The sequence below is a fragment of the Furipterus horrens genome, unplaced genomic scaffold (genome assembly GCF_987537825.1).
Source record: "Furipterus horrens unplaced genomic scaffold, mFurHor1.1.pri manual_scaffold_10, whole genome shotgun sequence".
Taxonomy (NCBI): Eukaryota; Metazoa; Chordata; class Mammalia; order Chiroptera; family Furipteridae; genus Furipterus; species Furipterus horrens.
In genome coordinates this window covers 69,155,174-69,181,521 of record NW_028327180.1, presented here as the reverse complement: position 1 = coordinate 69,181,521, position 26,348 = coordinate 69,155,174, and the positions used below count along the sequence as shown (strand labels likewise).

At 43.0% G+C, this 26,348-nt stretch overlaps 1 protein-coding gene across 1 annotated transcript in view; it reads left to right on the top strand.

The window, feature by feature from the left end:
* Window positions 1-3,294: 3,294 nt before the first annotated feature.
* Window positions 3,295-26,348, top strand: part of SH3RF2 (SH3 domain containing ring finger 2) — a 109,826-nt gene continuing 86,772 nt past the window's right edge. The window contains exons 1-2 of the mRNA XM_090288077.1: window positions 3,295-3,388; window positions 4,443-4,928. Of these exons, the coding sequence (XP_090144203.1) occupies window positions 4,551-4,928 (378 nt within the window). The 5' untranslated portion in view covers window positions 3,295-3,388; window positions 4,443-4,550. The remainder of the gene's footprint in view (window positions 3,389-4,442; window positions 4,929-26,348) is intronic.

The window sequence follows — 26,348 nt, the reverse complement described above, 5'->3', positions numbered from 1 at the left end:
CCATTTACAGACGTACACCTGCCCAGACATAATTTTTTAAAGAACACAATTTATTCACTTACAAAATGATTCAAAATAATTTATTAAGCATCAACCACATACTAGTCACTGTGTTAGATATGGGGATAGAGCAGTGCGAAGGCACATAAATATCTTGCTTTCTTGGAGCTTACAGTGTATTGGGGGAATCAGGCATTGGATAAATTATGATAACCTAATTACTGAATTACCATTGTGATACCCATGATGAAGGAGAAGGGTAGTCATGAGAATCAAGGAAGACTTCCCTGAAGAAGTGGCATTTAAACAAAAACTTGCAAAGGAGGGAGTGAAGAAAACAAAGGCATGGGGAGGAGAGTGACTAGGAAGAGAAGAGAAGGAAGAGTATAACTAGAAAGTATATTGCACACAGAAAGAAGAGCATGAACAAATACCCATGGCAGAAAAATTTAAGCTGTCCTCAGTAAAGAAAGTAAGCCAGTGGGACTGAAGTGGGGGGTGAGGGGGATGTGGGGATAGTCAAGGCCTGTTAAGTGAGAACACAATTTTATCCTGTGGTCAATGGGAACCTACTGTAGGGTTTTGAATAAGGGAACAATATAATCAGGTTTACTTTTTTTTCTTTTTTTTCATAAATCAAGATATACTTGTACATACAAGCAGCAGAAGCTCATAAATGTCACACAGGTATTTTTTTTTAAGTACAGTGTATAATCACTATGGAACAGTGCAAATATAAACAGGAGTATTGACGGGGTGGGCAACGTGGTGGGGGGCTGAGCCTGGAGTCTGGGAAGGCAGGCGTAAGTCACCTTTCTGTTTGTTTTTGAGGACTAGATGTTCATCTGATTTGATGCCAAGGTAGCATTTCGGTAAGCCAGGATAAAATCCCCATTTAAAACTCTGCCCCTTCTTCAGAAGCTTCAAAAGAAAATTACTCAAGTTTCCACTAAGACTAACCTCATATGTGGGTGGGATTGAGGACCACCTACAAGGCACGATTTGAGAAGTGCGCTCCTGCTCACCTGCTCACCACTCACTGTCTCTGTCCTCTGCTGGTGCCTAAGCTTCTACCACCACAGTGCTGTGCTGCTGAAGCTTCCTTCAATTGCCAAATATGCTAGCACAGAGCAGACCACTGGATCTATCCTGCCTTCCTGAGACAGAACTGGATTTTTTGTGTTTTCTCAAGGATGAGAGGGTTTGAAGCTTTTTGAGACGGCTAACCAAGTAGGGCATGGAGGGACCATGAGACTGGGAAGGTTACAGAGTGAGGGTCAAAGAAACCCAAGTTCCTCTGACTTCATTGCTTTGTTTTGGGCTGGCGCTGGGGTCAGCTGGTGTATACAATGTGGGCATAGGAGTAAATGTGTGTGCCGTTATACGCAAATGGATCTACTTACAACATGTACATGGCTTTATAACATGGCAAGCAATCATGGGAAAGGGACACAGGCCCTGGGACCGGACCAGCCTGGGTTCGGATCACAAGCTTTGTAACCCCTAGGAAAGGTACCTCACCTGTCTTATGGGGTGGTTAGGAGGATTTAGGGGTAATCTGTACAAAGTTTTGGCACTGGTCCATGGCATACAGCAAGTGCTCCATAAACATTACTGTTAAGATTACGTGTGTGTTTGCCCTTATGCAAGCATGTGTGTGCATGTATGTGCCTGTAGTGCAGATTGGGGCATGTAAGGGAGTGTGTATAAGCATAGGAGAGGAAAGGAGGGAGAATGTTGCCCACCTGAGTAAGGGGCAGCCCAGGCCTCAAACAGCAGCAGGCTTCTGCAGGAGCACGGAGTCTATAAAAGTGAAGGAGACAAGCAATGGAATGGGATGGGATACTGCTGAAGCTCAGAAAACCTCCACAAAAGGGAGATTTTTTAAAAATGAATTGACAATGGTCTCTAACATTAACAAGTATCTAAGTGAGCCCTCTGATTTGTTCCATCCTAAAGCTCTCCTCTGTCTTGAGCTTCAGGCATGCTTCCTTTTTCAAAGCTGATAAGGAAGAACTTTGAGAACTGTGAACCACCACAATCTTTCTCAGGCCTCTTGTTCCCCTCTTAAGATTTGCCCAAGAAGGTGTATCCAAGTGCTTTCCGTGTAATAAAGATATGCCATCCTTATGTCGAGAAAGAAGATACAGTTTAAAAACAAACAAACAACAACAAGAAAAATACCCAGATTCTAGTCCCACTTCTGCCCTTAACTCACTGGGCAACTTCAAGGAATCTCTTCACCCTGGGCATACGTGCTTCATCCATACAAGAAGCTGATTGGTTAACTTGGGTCGTATCTTTTGACTTCCTGCCATAGGACAGGAGGTTTACCTCCCTCTAAACATCTCTCCTCCCCTTAAAGCTGTATCGCCACGACAGACACCACAGTTAAGAGCACAGACCACCTGTCCCCTGCTAGCTGTGACTCCTGGGATGAGTTATTTAATCTCTGTGCACATCAGTTTCCTCCTTTGTAAAATGAGGGTAAAGAAGAGAGTAGTGTGTTATCAGGTTGTTAAAAAGATGAAATGAGTTAATAGAGGTGATGTATTTAGAACAGTGCTTGGCATAGATAAGGGCTACTCTGGTTTTAAGTAATATTGTTATTATTTACTTTATTAAATAAGCTTTGTGACTTTACAGAAAATACATTATTGATGAATCAAGAAATAGAAGTATAAGCCTTATTTGGGGCTATGAAAAGTCTCCAGAGAGAAGTCAGGGGGAAAGCTGGGACCATTGCCTTTTCTTTCTTTTTTTAAACCCTTTTGTGATTTTGCAAGGTTGTGTATATACTACCACACTATTTTTTTTAATTTTATAAAGATTGAACAGAAAGATCACTAAAGTTCCTCTCAAATCTCTAAATTCAAGGATTTACTATGATTTTTAAGCAGCAGTACTTTATAGGTGGCCAGGTTATCTCTGTTATCATCACTGCCATTAATATGGTTGACCTTTTCAAGAAATCCTTATAAAGTTTAAAATAAACACCGTCACCTTCACATGTTTATAGATGAACGTGTCTCAACTTCTTGGATAGGAGAGAACTTGAGAAAGGTGAAAACATAAACTGTAAATACTTGGCCTTCAGGGCTGACATATTTTGCCCTTTATAATCTTTTCCCAAAAACCAACCCAGTTTCATAAAGGAAAGATCAGCAGCAGAGAGCGAACTCAAAGAAAACCGCTGCTGGCCTCCCAGCGGCGAAAGGGTTAACAGGGCTGGGTAAGGCGATCCCTTGAAATGAGTAGGACTCCCTGGGAGGTGTTAAAGTTTTCAAAGCTGCAGCCGCGGGCAGCGTGGCTCTTGGAGGAAGGGAAGCCAGTCGGAAGGAGCCTGGCAGAGCAGAGGATCGAGCTGAGCTGGGGTTACAAGCTCAAGGTTAGTGGCCCACCCTACCCCTCCCACCCCTCCCCAGCTCTGGCACCTTGGCAGAGTTGTCTCAGGAAAGCGAGGCGCCATCTCTCACCCCGGTGTGCCAGGTCTGCTTTGCTTCCTCGTGGGGCCAGCTACCCTCCCACCGAACCTCCTCAGCTACTGCCGCCACCCAAGGCTCGGCACTTGTGGGGGACAGTTGACCTGTTCCCAGGAGACTTTTGTAAACTGGAGACTTCTTTTCAGACATCCAAAAGAAAACTTTCTGGAATGGGAACACACACACACACACACACACTACACACACGAGTGGGAACACACACACACACACACACCCCTGTATACTCCCTCCGTCTTGGTATTTGCACAATCCAGAATTCCTATCTGCTTCTGTTGAAACTGAAAACAATTATCAAAGTAACTAAACAGGCTACTTGACTTTATCTTGTGGGAGGACGATTGTCTCTGGGGCTATTGTCTACATCTTTGAAAATGGGTTTCTAGTAGAAGCTTTTCTTGCACCTTGCTAGAACAAAATGAAGGGGGAAGGTGCGTTGTGAAGGAACTATTTCTACATCTGCGTGAGATTCAGATCAACCTATCCATGTAAACTGATCTGCATGTGCTGCAGGTGATAAAGTTAACTCTGCGGAGGCAGGGATAGATAGTAGCAGGCTTCTCAGAAATCGCATTTTGGGGGCGCTTTGATTTTAGAATTGAGACTGACTGTCCTGAGGGGTAAAGGACCCCCTTGGAGCCCTGGCTAGGAGAGGGAGGGGGTCTGCCACTTCCACAGGCCAGTTTTGTCTCCCTGCTCCTGCCTCGCTCACCGAGAGGCAATGACTATGTAGTCACTGTGCTGACTGCTCCGTTTGCTCCTCCAGCAGACAGGAGTCGGTCTTCTACCTGCTAGCACTGAATCAGAATGAGTCATTTGAAATTTGAGTGCTGGCACAAAGTCCTTGCAAACTGCTTTCTGAGACACTGCCTCCCTGTAGGTGGGATATCTCCCTCAGAGCAGTCACATTTTCTTCCCTCTCTTCCTTTCTCTTTCAAACAGGCAGGAATTCTGACCCTCTCGAGAGGACCGGCTCAGCCCTCCGTGGCTCAGCTGACCCTACCATGTGGACTCTGCCGCTCGGGGTCAGGGCTGGAGTTTTAAAATAAGATGGATGATTTGACGTTACTTGATCTTCTGGAGTGCCCCGTGTGCTTTGAAAAGCTCGATGTCACGGCCAAGGTCCTCCCTTGCCAGCACACCTTCTGCAAGCCATGTCTCCAGAGGATTTTCAAGGCCCGCAAGGAGCTGAGGTGCCCCGAGTGCAGGACCCCGGTGTTCTGCAGCATCGAGGCGCTGCCGGCCAACCTGCTGCTCGTGCGCCTCCTGGACGGCGCGCGCTCGGGGCAGAGCTCTGGGAGAGGGGGTTCCTTCCGAAGGCCCGGCCTGCTGACCTTGCAGGACGGCAGGAAAAGCAGGACTCACTCCAGAGGTCTGCAGTCCAGCCCTTTCCGGCTCGTGCCTAATATCAGAATCCACATGGACGGGGTAAGAAAGATCTAATTTGCTCATCTCGTGCCCTCTTGAAGGTGGGATTTCTGTGTGCCAGCCGTTAGGGTTTATCTCTTTCAGCTGCAGTTCAAAAGAGGTGCTGCCAGGATTCCCCAGAGACAAGTTTCTGTGGGCAGTGATCATTTGACTGAAATCTGGTGGAACCCTGAGCCTATCTAATCCTTCCTGGAATTATTAAGATTGTTAAAGTTTCCCTGTTTCTTGTGCAGAAGTTAGTAGGATAAGGAAAGCCTTCTTGATTGTATTTTGGTCTTTCACTTTTGATGTTCTGAGGCCACCCCAGTACGTAGAAAATGCATGAAGGATGGGAAAGAGAAAACAAATTCAACTGCTTTTTGGTTTGGGGATCTCTGAGAAATTCCCAAATGTCAGGTTTTGTTTGCATTTTACCCAAATCCCTCTTCCCACGCCCCCACCCCCACCCTGGTCATAAAGTGCTGGTATGGCAATGTTCATTCACAATCCATTCAAAGCCATCAAGATACTTGACCCCCAAAGGTCATGCAGAAGAGAATTGCGTATGTGGGCGGACTGATAGATAGGAAAGGCTGGGCTGCAAAGTACAGCGGGTGTGTCTTTACAAAATGAAGGAAACACAAAAAATGCACCTCTGTGGCTACAATGAAAAACCAGGCAGACCCAGAAGAGCCCTATAGGATGTTACCCTGCAATGCTTTTGGTGTGTGGACAGTACAGATTGCTCTGCCCAGCCATGCAAGTGCACCCTGAAGACTGTGTCCGACCTGGTCATGAGCCTTGTTGGGAGATACTGTGTTAGGGCCACATCTCTCAGGAAGGACATGGTCCTTGGGAGCCCAGCTGGTTTATTTGCACTGTCACCCCAGGAGTCAGTGTGCCAAAGGGGACATGGCAAGCTATGGCCTGAGCCGTTGGCATATTTAGAAAGTCAAAGCCGCATTCTGTGAAGTCTTACCTAACGTGGGCTCTGATACTGGTGGCAGCATCCCAGGCCTCCCTGCCATGAAGAGTAACAGTGGGTGGGAGGGTCTTCCAGGCTCCTTCCCAACGGAGGTGAATAGGCTTGTGAAAGTCATTCATTCAGAACAATTTTCTAAAATATTTCTTGCCACTGCTCACCCCTCTTTCAGTTCCCTGCACCTTCAAGCTGCCCTTGCAGTAGGGGAGCAAGGAGACATTCACAAATGGGAGCGGGAAGAAGTGGGCATTGGTGTGACTTCTCCACTGCAGACTCATTTCTGCCATTGTGCTTGTGTGTGTGAAGCACATTCCAGAAGAGGGCTTGGCGCCCCTCTTTAAGGCTCCTTATTAGGTCTAGGCATCAGTCAGAATCCACAGGCTTGGAAAAGGCAGGGTGGGGGCAGGGGTCAAGCTTCTCTCAGGTACAGCTTGGATCTCCAGCCAGAAAATCTCCCTTAGAATTCCTAAGACCCAGCAACCTCTCCCCTCCCCTACTCTGCAGAGTCTGACTTGCCTCTTGGTAGAGTATCATTAGTCACTAAGAAAGTGTTGCCAGACTGGGAGGAGGCAAGTCCCTTATCGGCTATGAATGCTTTTGTTCACGTTTTCATCTTTTTCAATGTGGCTATGTTGCTAAGAAAAGGTAGCAACAAATGGATCCATAGTTACCAAGTTTTTGAACCCTAGAGGATTCCAGGCCCCTCCTAGCAGAGGGCATTGTGGGGATGGAGCTGGTCGTTCATGAGACTGCTTGCTGTTAAGATACCACATGTCCCTGGAACTCTTTCACAGGGACTTATAGCATCAGACCACAGTGCCAGGGATGATCCATCCCCCAAGTCTCACTGGACCACATCCTGTCCACGAGGATGAAACACAGAGCCAAGCCACTGCGGGCTCCTGCTGTGATAAAGATGTAAGAAAGCACCGCTGTCTGCCCATTTCCTTCATTTTCTGAGCCTCCCTTTCTTAAAAAGTATCCCTTTAGCCTCTCTCAATGGAGATATGAACAAACTCATTCCCGGGTATAAACATGGCTGACATTCTGCAACCTTTTCTATTCCCAAAACAGAGCTATCTGCTATAAGTGAGAAAGCCATGGTGCACCCCTCAGTACACAGAAGTGAGGGTTGTCCCTGTTGCCACACTCTGTCCTGAGAGTCAGCAAAGAAGACTTGCATCCTAAGTCAAATCCTCACCAAGGAGACTTGCCCCCTCAGCCTTAGTTTACCCAATCTAGTCAACAGTTAATAATATTCACTACCCATCTTCCTCCAGGAAACTGGGAAAATTATCTCTGCAATGTACTCATATCAGCTTAGAAAACATTTGCCATGTAATGCATAGGCATTCCATGGAATGCAAAGCATCATTATTATCATTAATTTAAACTTGCTCTATGACTTGGGGCAAGCCACTTAACTTTGCTGGGTCTCAATTTAAATTTCTGTAAAATGGGAAAATGTAAAAACAGAGAGCCCCCATGAGGCTTAACTAATTAGTGTTTGCAAAGTGTTTTGTGATCCTTAGATGAAAGGCATTTGGAAGATCATTATCATAGTAAACATTTTTATTGACTGTTTATTGTGCCCTGCTGTGCATGAGGCATTCTACAAAATGCAGAAGGAGTGATAGCTCTTGCTGGAGAGTATAATATGTATTATTATTGAACTTGAGTTTATGATGAGTCCAGGCCAGGATAATACGAAGTATGAAGTACTGCTCTAAGGGGACATAAATAACCTGTTGTCACAGTGTACCATTTTGTAAAACACCTCTCTCAGAGGACTTGATGTTAACCTGGCACTCTGAAAGAGTTCATCTCACTTCCTGTCCATGAGCTGCTTAAGTCTAAAGTCTGTCCTGCTCACATAGACTCCTCCAATGAACAAGCTCATCGAGATCTTGTTGGCTCGAAGGGGCCTCATGCTCCTTGTGCCAGCAGGTATGTTAAGGTGGAACCAATAGTCATACTTCATGGTGCCAGCCCAAGACAGAAAAAATAGCCTATTGTGCCTACCTGTCTAAAACTCTTCCAAGCCTATTGTGTAAAAAGAAAACCTGAGAAATGGCTGTACATTTCTACAGCATGCAATTATTTCATGCAATTATTTCAAACCAGCAGGTAAGATCAACAAACTCCTGGCAGGGCCCTGACTGTAAATCTCACTGTTCCTTATTCCTTCCCAGACTGCAGTCAGGCCAAAGGAACTTCGCAAGTCTTTGAGAAAATTATGGGCTCCTGAGTAGCTGATCTCTTTTCCTCCTCATTCTGTTGCCCTTTAATGGTATTTCTGAATTAAGATGGGCAGTAAAGCTATGCAGCTAAGTATTTGCAAACTTTGGTTTGAAAAACATCAGGATTCAAATCCTGCTGCTGCTCCTCAGTGGTTGTATAATTTGACTGAGTTGCTTAAACCTCAGGGCCTCCAGTTCTCCATCTGTAAATTGGAGGTAATATTAATGCCTGATTCAGAAGGCTGTTGTGAGAAATAAGTGAGATGATTCATGTCAATTAGCTCTCAGCACAGTGACTGGCTCAGATTAAGTTCTCAATCAATGTTACCTGTTATTGTTATTGAAGTGACTCAACACTTTCCACTCTAAATTACACACCCTCTTTCACCCTCTTAATTGTTAATTAGGTGTCTTCCAGAGATGGTCCTTGGTACCCTAATTTCTGGCTTGTTTTGTCTCGAAATGATCCCTGGCCATGATTCAGATGTATGATTCTTCCTGGCAGTTGATTCTAGGAGGAAACTTGCTGGCCAACTTCACTTATCCAAATAGCAAGTTCAAAGGAACACCATATGCAGGGCAAGAACCTGGTCCACTTCCCAGCAACCCCTGTTCTTCCTGAACTTCTGTCATTCCTTTGCCCTGCTTTGCACTGTCCCCAACACAAACGTTGCCACCCTGGGTCCTGCAGGGCTGGACTTTCTCCCTTCTTTGCCAACCACACACATTCCTGTTCCACTCGCCCTATCTCAGCGAGAACACACCTGCCACCTCCAGCACACAGACCAGATGGCTGTGTCCCAGAAACTTTTTCAGCTGGTGTTGCAAGCAACCAAGGGGGAAGAATGAGGTCAGAGAGCACATAGGGGAATTAAGGCTGGAGAGAAACCAGAAGGCATCCAGCCCCATTTCTGAGTCTCAGCCAATGTGTTGTGTGACAGAGCTGTAACACTAATGTTTTTTTTTTTCTAAATTTGCAAGGGGACTGAAACCATCCCAACTACCTTCAAACAGCAGGCAGATGCCACCTGGGTCAAGCGAGAAACACATAGGGCAGGTGGAGGAAGACCTAAAGGCAGGCACTGGGGTTGGGAAGTCAGGACATTAGAGGTGGTTCTGCAGTTTCACACACATTTGCAAACCTTTTTTAAAACCACATGGTCCCAAATTGGCTCTGCCCTTAACATCTCTTGACATACCTCCTTCCTAGTTACAATTCCTTCCCTTTTATTCCTTACTATGGTGTTTAAGGACTGTGGTCAAATGGAGCTGGGTTTGTGCTGGGATTCAATTATTTGTTAGCTGTGAGGCCTTAGGCGAGTCACTTAGCTCTCTGACCTTCAGTTTCCATATTTGTATAATGGAGATAACTATGACATACATATATTGTAAGGCTGTTGTAAGATTAAATGAGACAATGTATGTGAAAAGCTTAGTACAAGTGCCTGGTATATCATAGATGCTAGTAAGTGTTAGCAGCAGCAAATAACAATAGAGGAGAAAGTCTGCTGGCATTGGGTCTAGAGTTCTCTGCACCTACATGTAAACATGCAGAGACCCCCATTAAAAATTTAAGGAAAGGGAATAGCAAAAATAAAGGGAGTTCTCAAAAAGACAGAAGTATAGTGATGGAAAATAGTGGTTTTCTGTGGCTGCCAGGGGTTATGGGTTGGAAGAAGTTGTGATCTAAAAGGATAGCATAAGGGATATTTACAGGGTGAAAGAACTATTCTGTATCTTAATTGTGGTGGCAGTTAAATGAATCTATATATGTGTTAAAATTCATAGAAGAGTATACCAGAGGGAAAAACTCAATTTTAATGTATGATTGATAACATCTAAAGTACTTTTAAAAGGAAGCTCCTATATATTTCTTATAGTCTCTGCCTGGTTTTCACCTAGCCCACTGATTTACTTTCATTTCTGAGGGTCAATGCTCTTTCTGAGGAGGACTTTGCCCCATTTAAATGATAAGGGCAATCCTTGCGCATGGGCTCCTCTTTGTTTTAGCAAGCCATTCTGTTATGGGCTTCAGCGTTCTCATCAGTTAAAGGTGTCTGGCCAAAGAGTGGACAAGCACAACAGCTCATGCCTGTGGGATGGCCGAGTCAGATGGGTAGGGCCTGCGGTTCTCCTTACTCGGCCTCACTTAGCCACCTCGTGCACCGGGGGCTTGTCACCTAAGGCATTAGGCAATGCAGGTTTCTGTGATGTTCCCATTTCCTCTTATAAAAGGTTGCCTGCCACATGTCCCTTCATACTCCAAAGAGATTACAGAATAAGGGAAAGTGCTTGTTTAGCCCTTGACTCAAGAAAAGTGCCTCACCCTTCCCCTTCCAGATGCCATTACCTAGCTGTGGGCTCAAAGACAGCTCTCTTCAATGTCTGTATCTTCTCCTTTTCTCTCTCACTTTAAATTCATGCTTATATATTAGACCAGTCTTTCACAAAGTGTATACTGTAAGGCACTGATGCATGCTTCATAGAGCTTCAGGGTCAAGCAAACCTGAGATTAAAACAGAGCTAGCCATATTTTTTTCTGCAGGACTTTTAAAAAAATTTAGCATGAATTGTGAATGTCTGGGTGATGTATTACAATAAAAAAAGTTTCGCCCTGGCTGGTGTGGATCAGTGGATTAAGCACCAGTCTTCAAACTGCAGGATCACCAGTTCGATTCTCAGGCAGGGCACATGCCTCAATGGCAAGCCAGGCCCCCAGTTGGGGGTGTGCGAGAGGCAAGCGATCCATGTATCTCTCGCACATGATGTTTCTTTCTTTCTCTTCCCCCCTCCATTCCCCTTTCTCTAAAAACAAATAAATAAAACCTTCCCAAATGTCCATGGCATTGGCACCCACTTTCCTCTTTTATTAGCATGTGAGTGTTATTAATTGTTCATGGAACAAATTTTGGGAAATGCTGTCTCATTCTAATGCAGAGATAGCTGAGTCCCCAAAGAGAACCCTTATTATAGTTACAAACTACTAACTCATTCCAAGAGGAATTTTAGGTAAGTTCTTGCCATTAGAAGATATTTTTGGAAAACTGTTTGGAACTTCTTATCACCACCTTCTGTGGTATTTATTTAGCTCCTATCACTAGTGTCCAGATACAGGCATTGTGGGAATCTACACAGCAAGTCAAGATTCTTACCTTGCCAGTGCTTACTGTCTAATGGTGACAATAGCCATCTGTGTGCATCTATGTATGTGTACATACATATAGGTATACACACATGCATAAAATATATATGTTCCTGATTTAAACATATAATCCATTGTAAGATATATTATTTAGTTATAGCTCTTAAAGGGAAAAAAAACACGGCCATGTTAGATATTCATTCTAAGATACATCCAATCTTAGAAGCATTAACATGAAAAAAGGAGTATCTTACTAAAGAGTACATATTGTCTGATTCCAGTGATATAAAATTCTAGAAATGGCAATACTCTAAACTATAGTGATTTGGGGGATAATGCAAATTTTTGATGTGATGGCACACAGGTTTGTTTAAATTCACCAAACTGTACATTTAAAAAGAGTACATTTTTGTATAAAAATTACAACTAAATAAAGTTAATTAATACAAAGAAGTCTTAGACTTAAAGAAATGATGGTTTGTGAAAATGTCAGGCAGTAAGGTAGTTCAGTTTGAGGGAACAAAGCTTGGCCACAAAAAAATCTTGCTATAAAACCCTTGACAAAAATAGAAGTTTCAATGGTCAGGAAGGAGGTGGTCCAAGGATGAAAAGGCAGGGTCTGTTCTGGATATGTGGGTGCCAGGAAAAGCAAGACAGGATACCTCCAACAGAATGGCAGTTGGAAAAGAGGAAGAAGGAAACAGATGGAGAAGAGATGGGTGATGGACACTTGCTTTAAAACCACCACTAGGAAGGCCTATGTCAGTTACTCTGCAATACAGTCTCTCCACAGCCAAACTGGTTACATGTCATCACATGGCCCATGGGCTATATCTCCCTGATGAATTCAGTGCAGCCAAACAAGGCATCTCTGCTCCAGGCAGATGGCTGAGCTTACTGGGTATAACTGAGGAGCAGTCTCTGCTTCACTGGCAGACTGTCATTGTTTTACATTGAAATGATCAGTTCCCTCATAACCCTAGCATGCAGGAACACCAGCCAGCCATTCCAAAGTAAGTGGTAAAACACAGACAAGGAAAGACAAGTCCATTCTACATAGCAGTTTCCTCCAACTGAGGTCTGTGTCAGCCCCCAGGGTCACACTGCTCCAGATCCCCATCTCAGAAGCCAGGGCATTCAACAGACTGCCCCTAAGTAGTTGCCCTGTGCTAGGCTCTGTCCTGAAAGCTCACACCATTAAAAGCTCATACCAGAGATGCTCACAGGCTCAGATTCTAGGACCCAAATAGAAGCTGAGTCCATTTATCTCAGAGTACTCTCATTCTTCCCATCCTTTTCTCAAGCACAAGAGAGCAAGGCAACTTGTCTCAGCTCTTAATACTGTGCTCAGAGCACCCAGCCTACAGCTTGGCTCCTATTAGGAACCTCAAATATTTTTGGAATGGGTGCATAAGTAAATGGTACATTTCATGGAATCATAGAAAGAATGGCTCCTTGTGATATAGAAATGATCTCTTCCTGGGTCGGGTCATGACAGAGCTATGTGAGGAATGAGCTGCACATTACACAAGGCATAAAGTCATGTGGTGACAGAAATCTTCTAGATGTAGATTATCCTATTAAATACCTTTTTTCAAGACTAATAGTACTGTCCTGGAAACTCAGTGGGCCAAGTGCAAAACCACTTAGCTCATGAGTTGCTAGCCCTTAGAGGATAAGAAATGCCACTCCATATATGGCTAAACTCCTGATCACATATATATATATATAATACACATGATATTTTCCCTTTTAGTCATTTTTATGTGTACAGTTCAGTGGAATTAAGTACATTTACATTGTTGTGCAATCATCACCACTATCCATCTCTGCACCCATTAAACAATAACTACCACCGCCTCCCTGGTACACTTATTTCTGAATAAGAGGAATAGTGTTTTAGCATCATATTTAAAATATGTATTCCAATTTTCTGTTGCTTCTGACATCCAATGAGATAAGTAAACAAGATAAAGCTGTGATTCAGAACAAAGGCTCTTCATTCACGAGTCCTGGCTCTGTGCTTCTGGGAAGTTACGTAGAAACCGTGGACATCATTGCTATAAAATGGAAATAGTACTCTCACCTCATAGGGTCATTGGGAGGATTTAATGAGGTGATACCTGTTAAGTAAGTGCTCAACACAGGGCCTGGACAAAGCAAGCTCCTCGTAAAGGCTAACTGTCTGCTTGCACTCACCCAGGTAGGTTCACCTGTTAAAATACTGACACCCTGACTGCTGTTGGATGCTATTTGACTGTGCCGTAAACTTGGGGGTAACAGTGGTCATGGCATCATGTAGAGGAGAAATCAAGATGATTCTTGTGAAGTTCCCAGCACAGGGTGTGACACTATAAACTCGGGGACAATAAATGTGGGGCATTGTTATTTTCATTCTCAGAGTCTCATTCACTCAGCAGACATGTACAGGATACCTTTTATGTGTAAGGCCCTTTGCTGGGTTCCAGTGAAGAACAAAAGCAAGTCGTGTATGGTCCTTGCCCTCAGAGCACTCATTGGTCTTTGGGGAAGCAGCCATGGAAACTAGCAATTATGCAGCACTTACTAAATCTTAAACAAAGGACTTACTCTGTGTCAAGCACTGGGTGAAGCACTTCTACCTACAGAATCTCACTTAACTCCTTCCACAGCCCACTGAGATGATGCCGTTGCTTCCTCTACTTTACACATATGAGGTTTGTGCTCAATAATGTTAATATAAGAAAAGAAAACGGTTACAGATCAAAATTTAACATTTCTGTATTCGTGTTTGGAGTAGTTACTGAGGTCACACTTTTTAGAAATGCAGATGATTTGAGTCATCCAGGCATTCACAGAAACCCATGACTGAGGAATGCAGACGTCAAAACACACTGAGAGGCACGTGCATCGGGTGGCAGGTGAGTCTTGGTATCCTAGTCCCAAGGCTACTAGTTTTGGAAAATGTGCCTTTCAGCCGCCATTCCCACGCACAACATGGAAAGCCGAGAAAAGAGGCAAGAGGACTTGGATCATTCGCGGTTACCCTTCCCTGAAAGGCTAATAGGAAAACTGGAGCCTGGAGACAGGAGAAATGAGGCAAATACCCTCAGGGGTGCCTGCAGCAAACCATGCCAGTGGAGGGTGTTGGCCAAACTGCATGCGTTAGAGAAGGCAAGAGTAAAACCTCCCACCCTAATTGGGAAACCAGCCTATATGGCTGACGTCAGCCTATCCTCAGGTCTCAATGTAGCCCTTGCTCCTCCAGGAAGTCAGCCCTCTGTCCCAAATCCCAAGCCAGGGGCCGTAGTTCCTCCTCAGGGTCCCAGGGTCCCCCATGCTGCTGTGTGGCCTCCACAGCACACGTAAGCTCCATGACACCAAGGAGGTGTCTTTCCTCCTCCGTACCTGGCACAGTACCTGAAATGCAACCAGCATTCAATAAAAATTTAATTACTGAATGCATAACGTTCACTGTATTGTAAGAAACTGTAGTTCGATTCAGCAGCTTCCTGGCTGAGGAGCTTCTGGTATCTTTCCTGAGGCTAGAGGAGTGGAGACATACCAGCCATTTTGTCCCCAGGATCCCTTCCAGCCCCTGTCCTGTTGACAAAGGTGTTTCCTGATGTAAGACCAGGTGTGTGAGGAATGACATGTAGGTGCTCGCAGGGGATTCAGAGCTAATAATTGGGAGGTGAAAAAAAGAAGTCAAACCAGAATGCAGAACACCAACTGACTGGCATGCTCAGCCCTCCGAGCAGGTTGCCCTGGTTTTGCAGAATTAAGGATGATATCGTCACGCACATAGAAGTATTTTAGCTGGTTGCCAAGGCAATGCAGCAGTGGCAGCAGGCAAGGAGCATGAGAAGAACCCTGCCGCGCTGTGTTCAGGAAGGGTGTTCAGCTGTGATAGTAACCCGCTGCCCAGATTTGAGAAACACGAGGCTGCAATAAATCTACTCTGGGACTTCTGCTTAACGAACAGGATTGGCAGAGAAATGGAGGAGCAGAAGAGAAAATTTGCCTTCCTAGCTCGTTGGAGAAGCAGGGGAGATGGTCTCCTGGACCTCAGGTTTCTCCTTGGAGTGGTGAATTCCTGTGGGCGGGGGAAGTCTGAGCAGAGCAGCTCCATGCTTGAAGGAAGGAGGAGAAGGACGACTGAAGAATAGAAGAGGAAAGCTGCGTTCTCTTCCTCTGGAGAGATTATAAAAGGGACCCAGGATGCAGGAGCCTGCACTTTAACCAAAACAACAACCCATCTCCTCCCTTTACTTCCCTTTGTACTGGAAAGGAATTTGTGATGAAACCTTTTTTACTGTTTTGCTTTTGTTTCCTGAAGTTTTAAAACACTAGGATTTTTGTCTCTATAATCATAAAGTTTTGTGGTTAAGACGTGTTCTGGATTTCCGAACTTCTGTATTCCACTTGCTATCCCAAGAATCAAACGAACTTCTTCTCATGGCGTGCTTGTCCTGATTGCTTGGGCAAGGAGGGAGGGACCAGGAAAGAGAGCAGCCGGAGAGAAGGTAGACACCGTTGTTAATCAACACCCTAATAACTACTACCATCACAGAGCACACCATCACAGAGCACACCATCATCTCCCAGACCCTGAGTGAAATAAGCTAGGGTTGCTTGAATCCTCCCAACAATGCTTGGAGGCATTATTTCACTACAGATGAAGAAAATGGCTAAGAAGCGGCAGAGCTAGGATTTGAACCCAGCAAGCCTCCTTCTAAAGTCTGGGTTCTTAACCAGATCATTCAGGATTAAGACAAACACATTGTTCCCTCATGAAGCCCCGCACCATCTGCCACCGCTGGTCACTTCCTGTTGGCACCAACACCACTATTCTAACGCCGCTGTTAAACCCCCAGAGTATGATGTAATCTGTAGCCAGTCCAACTCCGTGCGATGACAAAGCTCTGTCTTAGCTGGGTGCCACTTGGTCAGATTTTTAAGGATTTAAGAAGTACAAGGAAGTGTAGGTGACTAGGGAGGGAGACGAGAGACGGGGAAATGGAGTCAGAGAAAAAAGGAGGGTAGGGCAGAAGAAAGGCAGAAAAGCCACGTGTAAGATCTAGGCGGGGGCAACGCAAACCAAGGAGGGAAGAGGAGGAAAGGGAGGTAAGCTGACGGAGGCAGCAAACGTGCAAAGGAGGAAGGAACACTTGGGCAGATACGACCAGCTCTGAACCAGAGCCTGTCTGCTTTTCTTGAAATGTAAACAGAGTCAGAACAAAATTTCGATACCCCATTTCTTCCAGAAGCCTGTCCTCTGGATAGACAAAATGGTCCATTAAAGTTGGGGAAAAACAGAGCCTGAAATTCAGGAAAGTCAGCTTCTCATCCTGTCTTAACTGAGAAGCAGCTGGGTGACATGAAAGACATCTGAGTGTAATAAACGGTAGCAATTACTTTGGTTACAGAAAAAATCCCAGAGCCTCTGAGTCTCGGAATTCCATCATCTCAGCTTTAAAATTTGTCCTTTTCACGTTTTACAAAAATGCAAATGATACAGAAGTGCTTGCATATGTTTTTAAGAAAAACATGTATAAATTTAAAGGTTTTCAGAAAAATAGCTACCATAGTTACAGACTTCAAGGACCTGTGCTAAATATTTTACCACAGAGCAGTTCAGACTCATCTTTTATCTTTTACAGAGAAGGAAACTGAGGCTCAGGAGTCCTGAGTAGCTTGCCCAAAGTTTCTTGTGTAGACTAACTCCAAGCCCACGTTCTTCACCATCATGTCATGCTGGTTCTTGTCGAAGCACGGTGGCTCTGCCTCCCTTATGCAAAGAGGAGACAGAGCACGCACCCTTTTATATCTATTAACATGGCATTATTAAAATAAACTTCTCTCAAGTCACGTGACCTGTGTGAGTTTTGTCACTCCAGAATTACATGGTACCAACTACCTGTGCAGGGCTGAGTGACTCTTCTAATCCCTTTGTATTCTAGAATCTCACACCACAAACAGCAGTTTCCACAGACTCAGGGGAAAGGACAAGGGACATAGAATAAAACTAAGGTGGCAATGAAAGAAAACTCTTTCAAGTGTAAAACCAAAGGCATGAAAAATTTGATCATGACATTGGAAGAAGTTGGCTCCAACTTCACTGCTACTGTTATCTAGAAGCAGTTCTCTTATGCAACCATTTGCTCAATCCCACCCACCATTTTTAACATTTTAAGTTATTTCCAAAGAATAGAAAAGTGATTCCTGAGTCAAGAGGATGAATCTTGCTGAGATTCCTGATGCATCATGTTAGTTTGCTGTCATCTGTGTTTGCCAGACACTTAGTTGCAAGTGACAGAAACCCACCTCAGAGTAGCTCAAACCAAAGTGAGAATTGGTTAGTTCACAGAATGGGGAATTCAGAGTTCAAGCTGGTTTTGGGGTCTCTAAGGACTCAGGCTGTCCTGTCGGATTGCTCTCCTCTGCCCTAATTCCACTCTTTCTATATATTCATATCAGATTCTCCTACTGCAAATGACATTCTCCACGAGTTTGATAGAATAAGTTGCATTGCCCAGGTTTCTTAGTCACAAACAACAGAATCTACTGCATAAAGATTTAAGAAGAAGCAGGATTAATAAAAATAAAAATTTAAAAAAAAGGATATTTGATAGTTCACAGAATTTCTGTGAGGGATACAATGCCTGACTTAACCAAGTGCTGACTTCCAGGGCTGACCCTGCTGGCACTGAGTACTGAACCCCCCCCGCCCCGCCCCCTTCCTGTGGCTGTAATTGAAGGTCACCCTTGATATTAGCTTCCACCACCTTCCCACAGAGGTCGAAACAAGTCCTCCCTGCCTGCCTCTTTGTGTCACTCACTGCCAGTTTGAAGTTCACGTCAGGTCCCTGTGATTGACCGTGCTTAGATACCTGGCTGAAAGCAATATTGATAAAGCTGGCATTTGCAACTTCTTAATATTGAGGCAGTTTCTGCTACCCACAAAAATTCGTAAGGTAGGTGAATTCCCCAACATACAAAGGGGGTTCAGATGCAGGGCATACAGATCACAAATGTGTACTACAAGAAGAATGGCAACAGACAGCTAGCTCGGGTTTACATCTTTGCAGCTCTACCACCCCAGAAGAAAAAGGAAAGTCTCTTTCAACATGACCTAGTTCAGGGCCTCACCCTTAGTAAACACCTGTTGGACTGAATCCAGAAGCCTTAACAAATAAGGCCTGATTTCAAATCCCGACTCCTGTGTAATACTGAGAGAATATTTAAAGTATTTTTAATTTTTAATAAACACTTGAGCTTTGTTATGAAAAAAAAGATGAAATTAAAGTCCTATGTCCCCCTAGTTTCCTTATGTCTAAGATTAGTTTACTGAACTCTCATTTAAAGATGGGCAGGCTGATTTCCCTCATTTGTGTTGAAATTTTGTGGCTGTCTAATTTCTTTGGGGGGGCTGGAAGATATAATATTTCTGATAAATGGAAAGCTGGCATTTTTACCAATGGAAGTCTACTAAAATATGAAATGAGATTCTTATGTAAGAAGAATAGTAACAGAATATAAAATTGGTATTGGCATTTAAAACTATACATTAGCAGGGTCAAAAGTGGGGCCAAGAAGAGCCCAACAGAGAAGGCAGGTGGCAAATACAGTCCTTAGCTTCATCAGAAAACAGGGCAGGGAGTTAAAATGCAATCTGTCAAAGAGCTTTCACAGACAGTACGATATTTGATAGCAGCAAGCAAGTGATGGAAATTTTTATACAGATGTTGAAATTAGCTTTGCTAACACGTACTCCTACAGTGAGCACCACCCAGCCTTGACTCTTGCAAAGTCACCCATAGAGATAAAATGAAGAGAGCAAACTGATATCATTTTGGAGACAGTAGGATGTTTCAGGAGCCACTGCGTTCCTGCATCATTGCTTTTGCTTCTTGTCAGTTCATAAGAGTTTGTAGTGGGAAAAAATCCTCAGGGGTGTGTCATCTCTTGTTGTCACCTGTGACAGTCTCCCTAATGTGGTGGTAGAAATAAAGACACGTTGACTCATTAGGATTTTCTTATTTCGCAGGAACACACATTCTTTGACTCCTCCAGACAGCCACTGCCTCTTTCTGGCCTGGGGGGTGGGGCGGGGTGTGGGGTGAGGGAGAAAGCCAAGGGGAGAGAACATTTCAGATGTGCATGAAGTAATATAGAATTCTAGGTGCAGATAAGAAGCTATTTCAGGATTCCAAAGAATGAAAGGACATAAATTCCTAAAATGTAAGAAAAAAAATCATGGTGAATAGTGGTTAAAGGAATTTTGGAGCTTTGATCTAACAAAATAGGAGTCTGGACATGCACCCAGCCACGTATGATAACCACAGTGGTTTTATCATTTTAGCTAAAGTCGCTGATTTAGGCCATCAGTTCATCAAGAAAGAAAAGTTGGTAAGCCAGATGTTAACCTGAAGGGTCCATTTGTATTAATACTTAAGACCAGGTGATCTAAGAAAATTCCTTTTGTGTTAATACAGTTTATCAACTCTATATAGGACTTATTTAGTCGTACTTTGTAAAATTCCTTATCAAACTGATTTAAGCCAAAGAAAAAGCAGGCAGGAGAGAGAAGGGGACTAGAGGATTGGTAATTTCATGGGGATTTGAAGAACAGATCTCAGGCATGGCAAAATGTATGTGTTCACAGTCACCTGGATTCTATATCTCTGTCTCTCAGCTCAGCCTGCTGTTGCGTTCTTCATTCTCAGGAAGGTTCTTTCTTGGAGAAAAAATACTGGCAGCCAAAGCCTACATCATTCTTAAAGCTCTTGATCTTAGAGAAACTGGGGGTGTCTTCTGTGACAGCGCTGCCAAGGAGATTCCAACTAGCCTATCTTAAGTCCGGTGTGCATCTCTGAGCATGGCTGTGGACGGGATTCAAGGACTACTCTGACTGGTCAGGACCAGGTCACATGATCACCCGCAAGGCAGAGGAGAGGGCAGGGTCAGCCCACCTGCATCACCAAGACTGAGAAGAATTAGTACGGAATAAAGGACAAGTGGTTCACGAAAGAAGAGATTCTGTGCAGACAAATGTCTCATTAAGATGCATTATCAAAAACTAAAAGAATGCATTTAAATCATGGGTACATTTGGGGTGTTTTTATGCACGGCAATTAAAAGCAAATAGGAACCAGTATTCAAAGAACTTCCCAATGCTGTATTATTTCTCTGAACCCTTTGACTTTCTATCCAATCTCTTTACCACCCCACAAATCAGTCTATCAAAAAATTTCCCACACTTTTTAAGGTCCTGCTCAAATGCTTCCTCTTTAAAAAATCTGTTAGTCTGAGATTCTGTCTCCCTTTTCAGTTCCTGTAGCAAAATTCCCCTGGCCTTTACCTTGTTCTGCCTTCATAAGTCTTATACATGCATGGTTTTGCCTTATGCCCCCCCCCACCATCACCACATTAAAACTCAGAAAATACCATAAAAGAAAAATAACAGGGAGGCAAGAAAAGAAAGAAAAGAGGCTAAGTCACCAAGCACTTGGTCCCCACTTCCCCCATCATAACACTTAGTTCCCTCTATCGACATGTATTTCTTCTCTCTTTCTCCTTCTGGACTCCACGTTGCTCAACCATTTCCTTTTGTGTAGCTTGCACAAAATAAATGAATGACTACATAGAGTTGGTTGTAGGTGACAGAGCCCTTCCCCTTAATCCCAGTATGAAAGAATCCCAAAGAATGAAGGGACTGAGATCAGCTCAGTGAGCAACCAAAAACTTTATACTAAAAGGTATTGGAACCGCATTGAAACAAGTGGAACACAATACATTTAAACAATGGCACAAGAGAGTTTGTTTTAATATAATGAAAAACTACTTCCTGACAGGCTGATGAAACACCGAAACCCTCCTATCATCACTTGTAACTGCTTTAATGCCATGAGGACAAGGGGCTGGAATAAATGACATCAGGCAACTTTCTGCAACCCTGTTCCCTCACCCCCGGCTCTGATTCCTTGGAGTTCCCCTTAATTGTTTTGGTTTTTTTATTGCTGCATCTCCCTATTACCAGAAAGTCCAAAAGCTACAGTTCCAGTTAAGTTCTATTTGCAGCCAGAGTGAGAGGTGAGCATGTTGCAGAGACTTGCCCTTGTCAGTTTCAGCTGTGGCTTCTTCTTCGCAATCCCCCTCAGGGCTCCAATTCATTCTCATGAAAAATGCTCCAAGAGAAAGACATTCTCTTATGTGTCCTACAAATAATTAAATGAAGTGGCAAACTCATTTTGGAGGCTTTTGTTATTACTGACAAGGCTGTTCAAAATGCAAAAGGTAGAAAACCCTATTTTATCCAATTGCAATTTTTCTGTTTTCCTTCCAGAAATGAAACTGGCCTGATTTTGTCAGTGGTGTTTACCCTCAGGTTATGTCTGATTCTGGAAGTAGCCATCAAGAAAGAGTAATATGAGTTCACTCGTTTATCTGTGTCAGTTGACACACTGTGCTATAAATTATCCTAAAACTAAGTAATTGTGATTTTGCTATCTAGAGCTATCACCTTTTTGGATTAGAGTGATGGCAGTCTTCTGCTAAACTAAGACAAAGAAAGTGGAAGTTCAATTGTATTTCAGTGTCAACAAACATTGCATTCTGTACAGAGAGCATTAGACTGGGCATTGTGGGGTTTCAAAGTTGAAAAGAACTAAGACCATCAGTGTTTACATTAACTACTCTAAGCATCATTCACCTGTCCAACAGAGAAATGTTAAGTTGTGGAACACACAAAGAAATATATTATTTTAAGGAGTGATTGGAAATTAGAAGGAAAAAAGGCCTTAAAGCCCTGGCCTAACCTTGAGGAGGGATATGTAATTAAAATGAGAGGTCAAAAACATGTACTTCCTGAGGAAGAGAAGTACACATATAAGCCGGAATGAGCTAACTAAAGAGTCAGGCAAGAGCATCTGAGGCAAGAGAGTAGCTTGTGCAAAAGTCCTGGGCTGGGGAGAAGGAACTATTATTAGAGGATGGGCACCCAGGCCTTGCAAAGAATGGGAGAGGAGTCACAGGGAAGAGGTAAGAGAGGCAAGGACCCATTTATCTTTTAGGGACTATGGGAAGCCACCAAAAAGTTTTAAATGGGAAGAGTATGAGCCAGTTTCTAGTTTCTAAAGATCATTCTGCTGCCTTGGTGAGAAGGATTAGGTGAGGGCAGAGTGGACATCGGGAGACCAAACAGGAGAGGACGGCAGAGAGTGATGATGGTGGTAGTGGAGACAGAGAGTAGGGACATAATTGAGAACTATTTTGAAGACTCAATTCTCTCAGCCACAAAGTGGAATCGGTAAAGCTTGCATCATGGGGCTGTGAACATAAAAGAAGACAATGTGTGTAATGAGTTTATAACAATGCTTGCCACACGGTAAACGCTCAATAAATGTTAGCTATTGTTTTCATTATTTTCAGACCCATGGGAGTGATTTGAATAAAAACTCTCTTCTCTGTTGAGAACCCTCTAGACAGAGGTTCTAGTTCCCAAGAATTAACATACACGTTCTATATTCAGCACTGTGCCAAATGCTGGGGCAGGGAGGGGGCACATGAGGAAAATGAGATAAAGTTAAGGTGCATGGAACAATCCAGATTTTATGGGTGGAAATGAAGAGATAGTAAGTGGATACTCATGAAAAAAATAGAAGTAATTACTTTATAAATATGGACCCTTCAAAGGAATAAGGATGCTTCAGCTTTTATACTTAAGGTGAAAATCTCCCGTTTGGAACAATGACATTGGAACAGAAGTCTTCGTTTGTGCAGAATACTGTTTAAGATTCCTGTGTGGGCAGCTGGCTCAAAACAAAGAAAAAGCAACTTGCAGAACATATCTGCGTGCACTATATTCATAGTTTTTGTTAAAAATTGTTTATATGTGTGTTTGTGCATGTATGTGGGTTTCTTTATGCATGGCAAAAAATGTAGAACAATTTTCCAGTAGAAATATAGTGCGAGCCACGTATATAATTTAAAATTTTAGTAGCCACATTAAATAAAGAGAAAGCTGAAATTAATTCTTAAAATATTGATATTTAGTCCAATATATCGAAGCATGATTTCAATATGTAATCAATATAAAAATATTAATGAGATATTTTACATTCTTTTTTCATACTAAGTCTTTGAAATCTAGTGTATATTTTTTATTTAAAGCACATTATAATTTTACTTGCCACAGTATTGCCTAGTACAAATCCAAAAGCACATACATTGAACTGCAGATGGAGATTGTCTTGACCAGGAAGTGGGATAGAAGAGAGACCAAATAAGGGGGTTATGTTTTCTTTTTACATTCTATAATGTCTATATTTTTTAATGGAGAAGATATTTCTCTTTCACTTTTTAATTACAAATATTTTAAAGAACTATTAGAAGCAAACATACAGGTACCTGAATTTGCTTCTCAGGTTTAGCCAGATAACCCATACAAGCTAGAACATCCTTAGTATCAAAAGTTCATGACCAAAGGTGTGTAAATATATACATGCTGCTGCCAAGAAGATAAATCAAGCTACCAAGTGTTGATTAAAAATTTACAGTGTGAAAAAAATCACAGTGAGAACAAGACCCCATGGAAGTTATGAAGAAGCAGGAAGCACAATTCCTGTCCTTGGATTTAGAATTTTTCTAGAAGAAAAGACTTAGTTATAGGAAAAAATAGAGGGAAAAAAAGACTTTAATGCCCAGTATCATAGGCAATGTAGGGCTGACAGTGCAATGGAAATTCAAGGAGCCCTGGCTGCTGTGGCTCAGTGGATTGAGCATCGGCCTGCGAGTCAAGTGTCGCTGGTTCGATTCCCAGTCAGGGCACATGACTAGGTTGCACGTCAGGTCCCCAGTTGGGGGCGCAGGTAAGAGGCAACCACACAGTGATATTTCTCTCCCTCTCTTCTTTCCCCTCTCTCTAAAAATAAATAAATAAACAAACAAACAAATAAATAATTTTTTTAAAGAAATTCAAGGAAAGGGGAGTTGGTGGGGAGTGGGAGTTAAGGAAAGAAAAAAGAGAAGAAAGAAACAAAAGATGCCCACTGTGGGCTTATTGGAGCAGGTCGACTCCAGGTTTCCCCTGTCACTGATTGGTGATGGAAAAGGGATAGAGGATAGATGCCAATACCTCCTGATTCTCTACCTCGTTTATGTAACTACAGAGGTGAGAGGGCAAAGCAGGTTCGAGTAAAAGGGGATCCAAGTCATGAGTTGGCAAAGAATACCAGGTAAATTGGGATGGAGTGGTCAGTATACACTCCACCATGGGGGTGTGTCTCCAGGATTCTGGATGACCAGGGTCATACAGTCACATAGCAGGTCATGAGCACATTCTTCCACAACTCTGCATTATTCCCTCCCCATTTCCTTAATCTGAAAATTCTCTACTTTACCAAGAAAGACGAAATTCAGGTGCAAAAGAAATCTACTCATATTGCCTAATAATAATAATGGCTAATCACGACCAAGCCCTTGCTCGTATTAGCTTCACATGCACCAACTTGTTTAATCTGCACAAAAACCTTTGGCAAATTTTCCATCATCTTCCCATTTTAAATACTGAAAACCCGGACTCAGGAACTCAAGTGGCTTGCTTGCCCAGATTTCCAGTGCAGGTAAGGACTGAGCTGGAATTTCACATAATCTAAACCCAACCCAGTACTCTTGACCACTATGCTATAGCTGATTTTCTTCCTACTGGGTATTGACTGGGCCCCATATTATCCTAGTACACTGAAAAGACAGTCCGTATAAGAAAAATATTCTTCTGTTTTCCCAAACCCCTAGAAACTACATGAGTTCAGAGCTTGTAGAATTCTTTTAAAGAGGGAAGTGAACTTGGTATATATCAGGAGACATTCTGATAATTAACTAACATGTGATTTGATCTCCACATTATTCTCAGAGCATTTGAAAAGACACGAGAGGAAAAAAGCAATCTTTTTATAAAGCTTTGAGTCATTCTTGAGTCATAAGGAATATTAATGGGAACTTGGGACTAAGGACTTCCAAACTTAATCTCTGGCCTCAAAGTTTCCTTTGCATTGGGCTGGTTCTCCTTGATCAAGGGCTCCACCTTCTCCTGTAAGAACTTGGAAGTCCAGCCTGAAAAACCTATAAGTATTACCTGCATGGCTGTGTCTGAACTTTAGAACTTCATAAGAAGTCATATTTCTTCTATTTACACACTGGCCTTGTAAACTTTCCTATCCATCAAAAGCTGATAAGCAGGCTTTATTGGTTTGTAAATAAATGAAGCAATAAACCAATAAAATATTCTGCCTCTCTCCTCTCCAAATCCAGGCATCGGAAAGTGACTGTTGTAGTTGTAGGAGGTAATTGAGGAAAGAGAAGGGACCACCTTATACAGGGCTCCTCACGTATGTTATTTCACCTTCACAGTGACTGTACAAGAGCTTAGGACAGGTAGGTTATTTTTCCAAAGTGTCCTACTGGGCAAATGGCTCCAAAGCCTGTGTTTATTCCTCAATACTGTATTGTTTTCTAGGATTAGGCAAGCCAAGTAGAAATATAAAGCATCCAGGTAAGAGTGAATAAAGCTAGATCATTCTGACACTCTACAAGGATTGACTCAGATGCCTACTGTGGCCAGCCATGAGCTAGGTGGCCAGCCATGTGCTAGGTGTTAGGGTGAAGAAGAAGAAAATTGCATAGTCCTAGCTGACTCCAGCAGAGTGTTGATAAACAAGGCTATCATTTCTGGAATGGCCAGACTTAGATCAATCCTCAAGGTTAAGACATAAGACAAAGCATGAGGTTTGGCATCATCAAGAAGTAATAATAATGATGATGATAATGGTTAACAATTTTGAGCATTTACCAAGTTCTGGGCATTGCATATGGGCTATCTCATTTAGTCCCACAACAACTGAATGAGGTTGATGTTATTATTACCCCCATAAAGAGGAGATGGAGCCAGGTTGACCCAGCTAGAAGTGGAAAAGTTGATATGTGAAAAGCTTTCTTTCTTCAAAGAATATACTTCCTGGGATTCAGAACCAGCTCCTTACTCTACTACTTATTATATGATGAGCTCGAGCATGTTATTTGACTTATCTCGTGTCAGT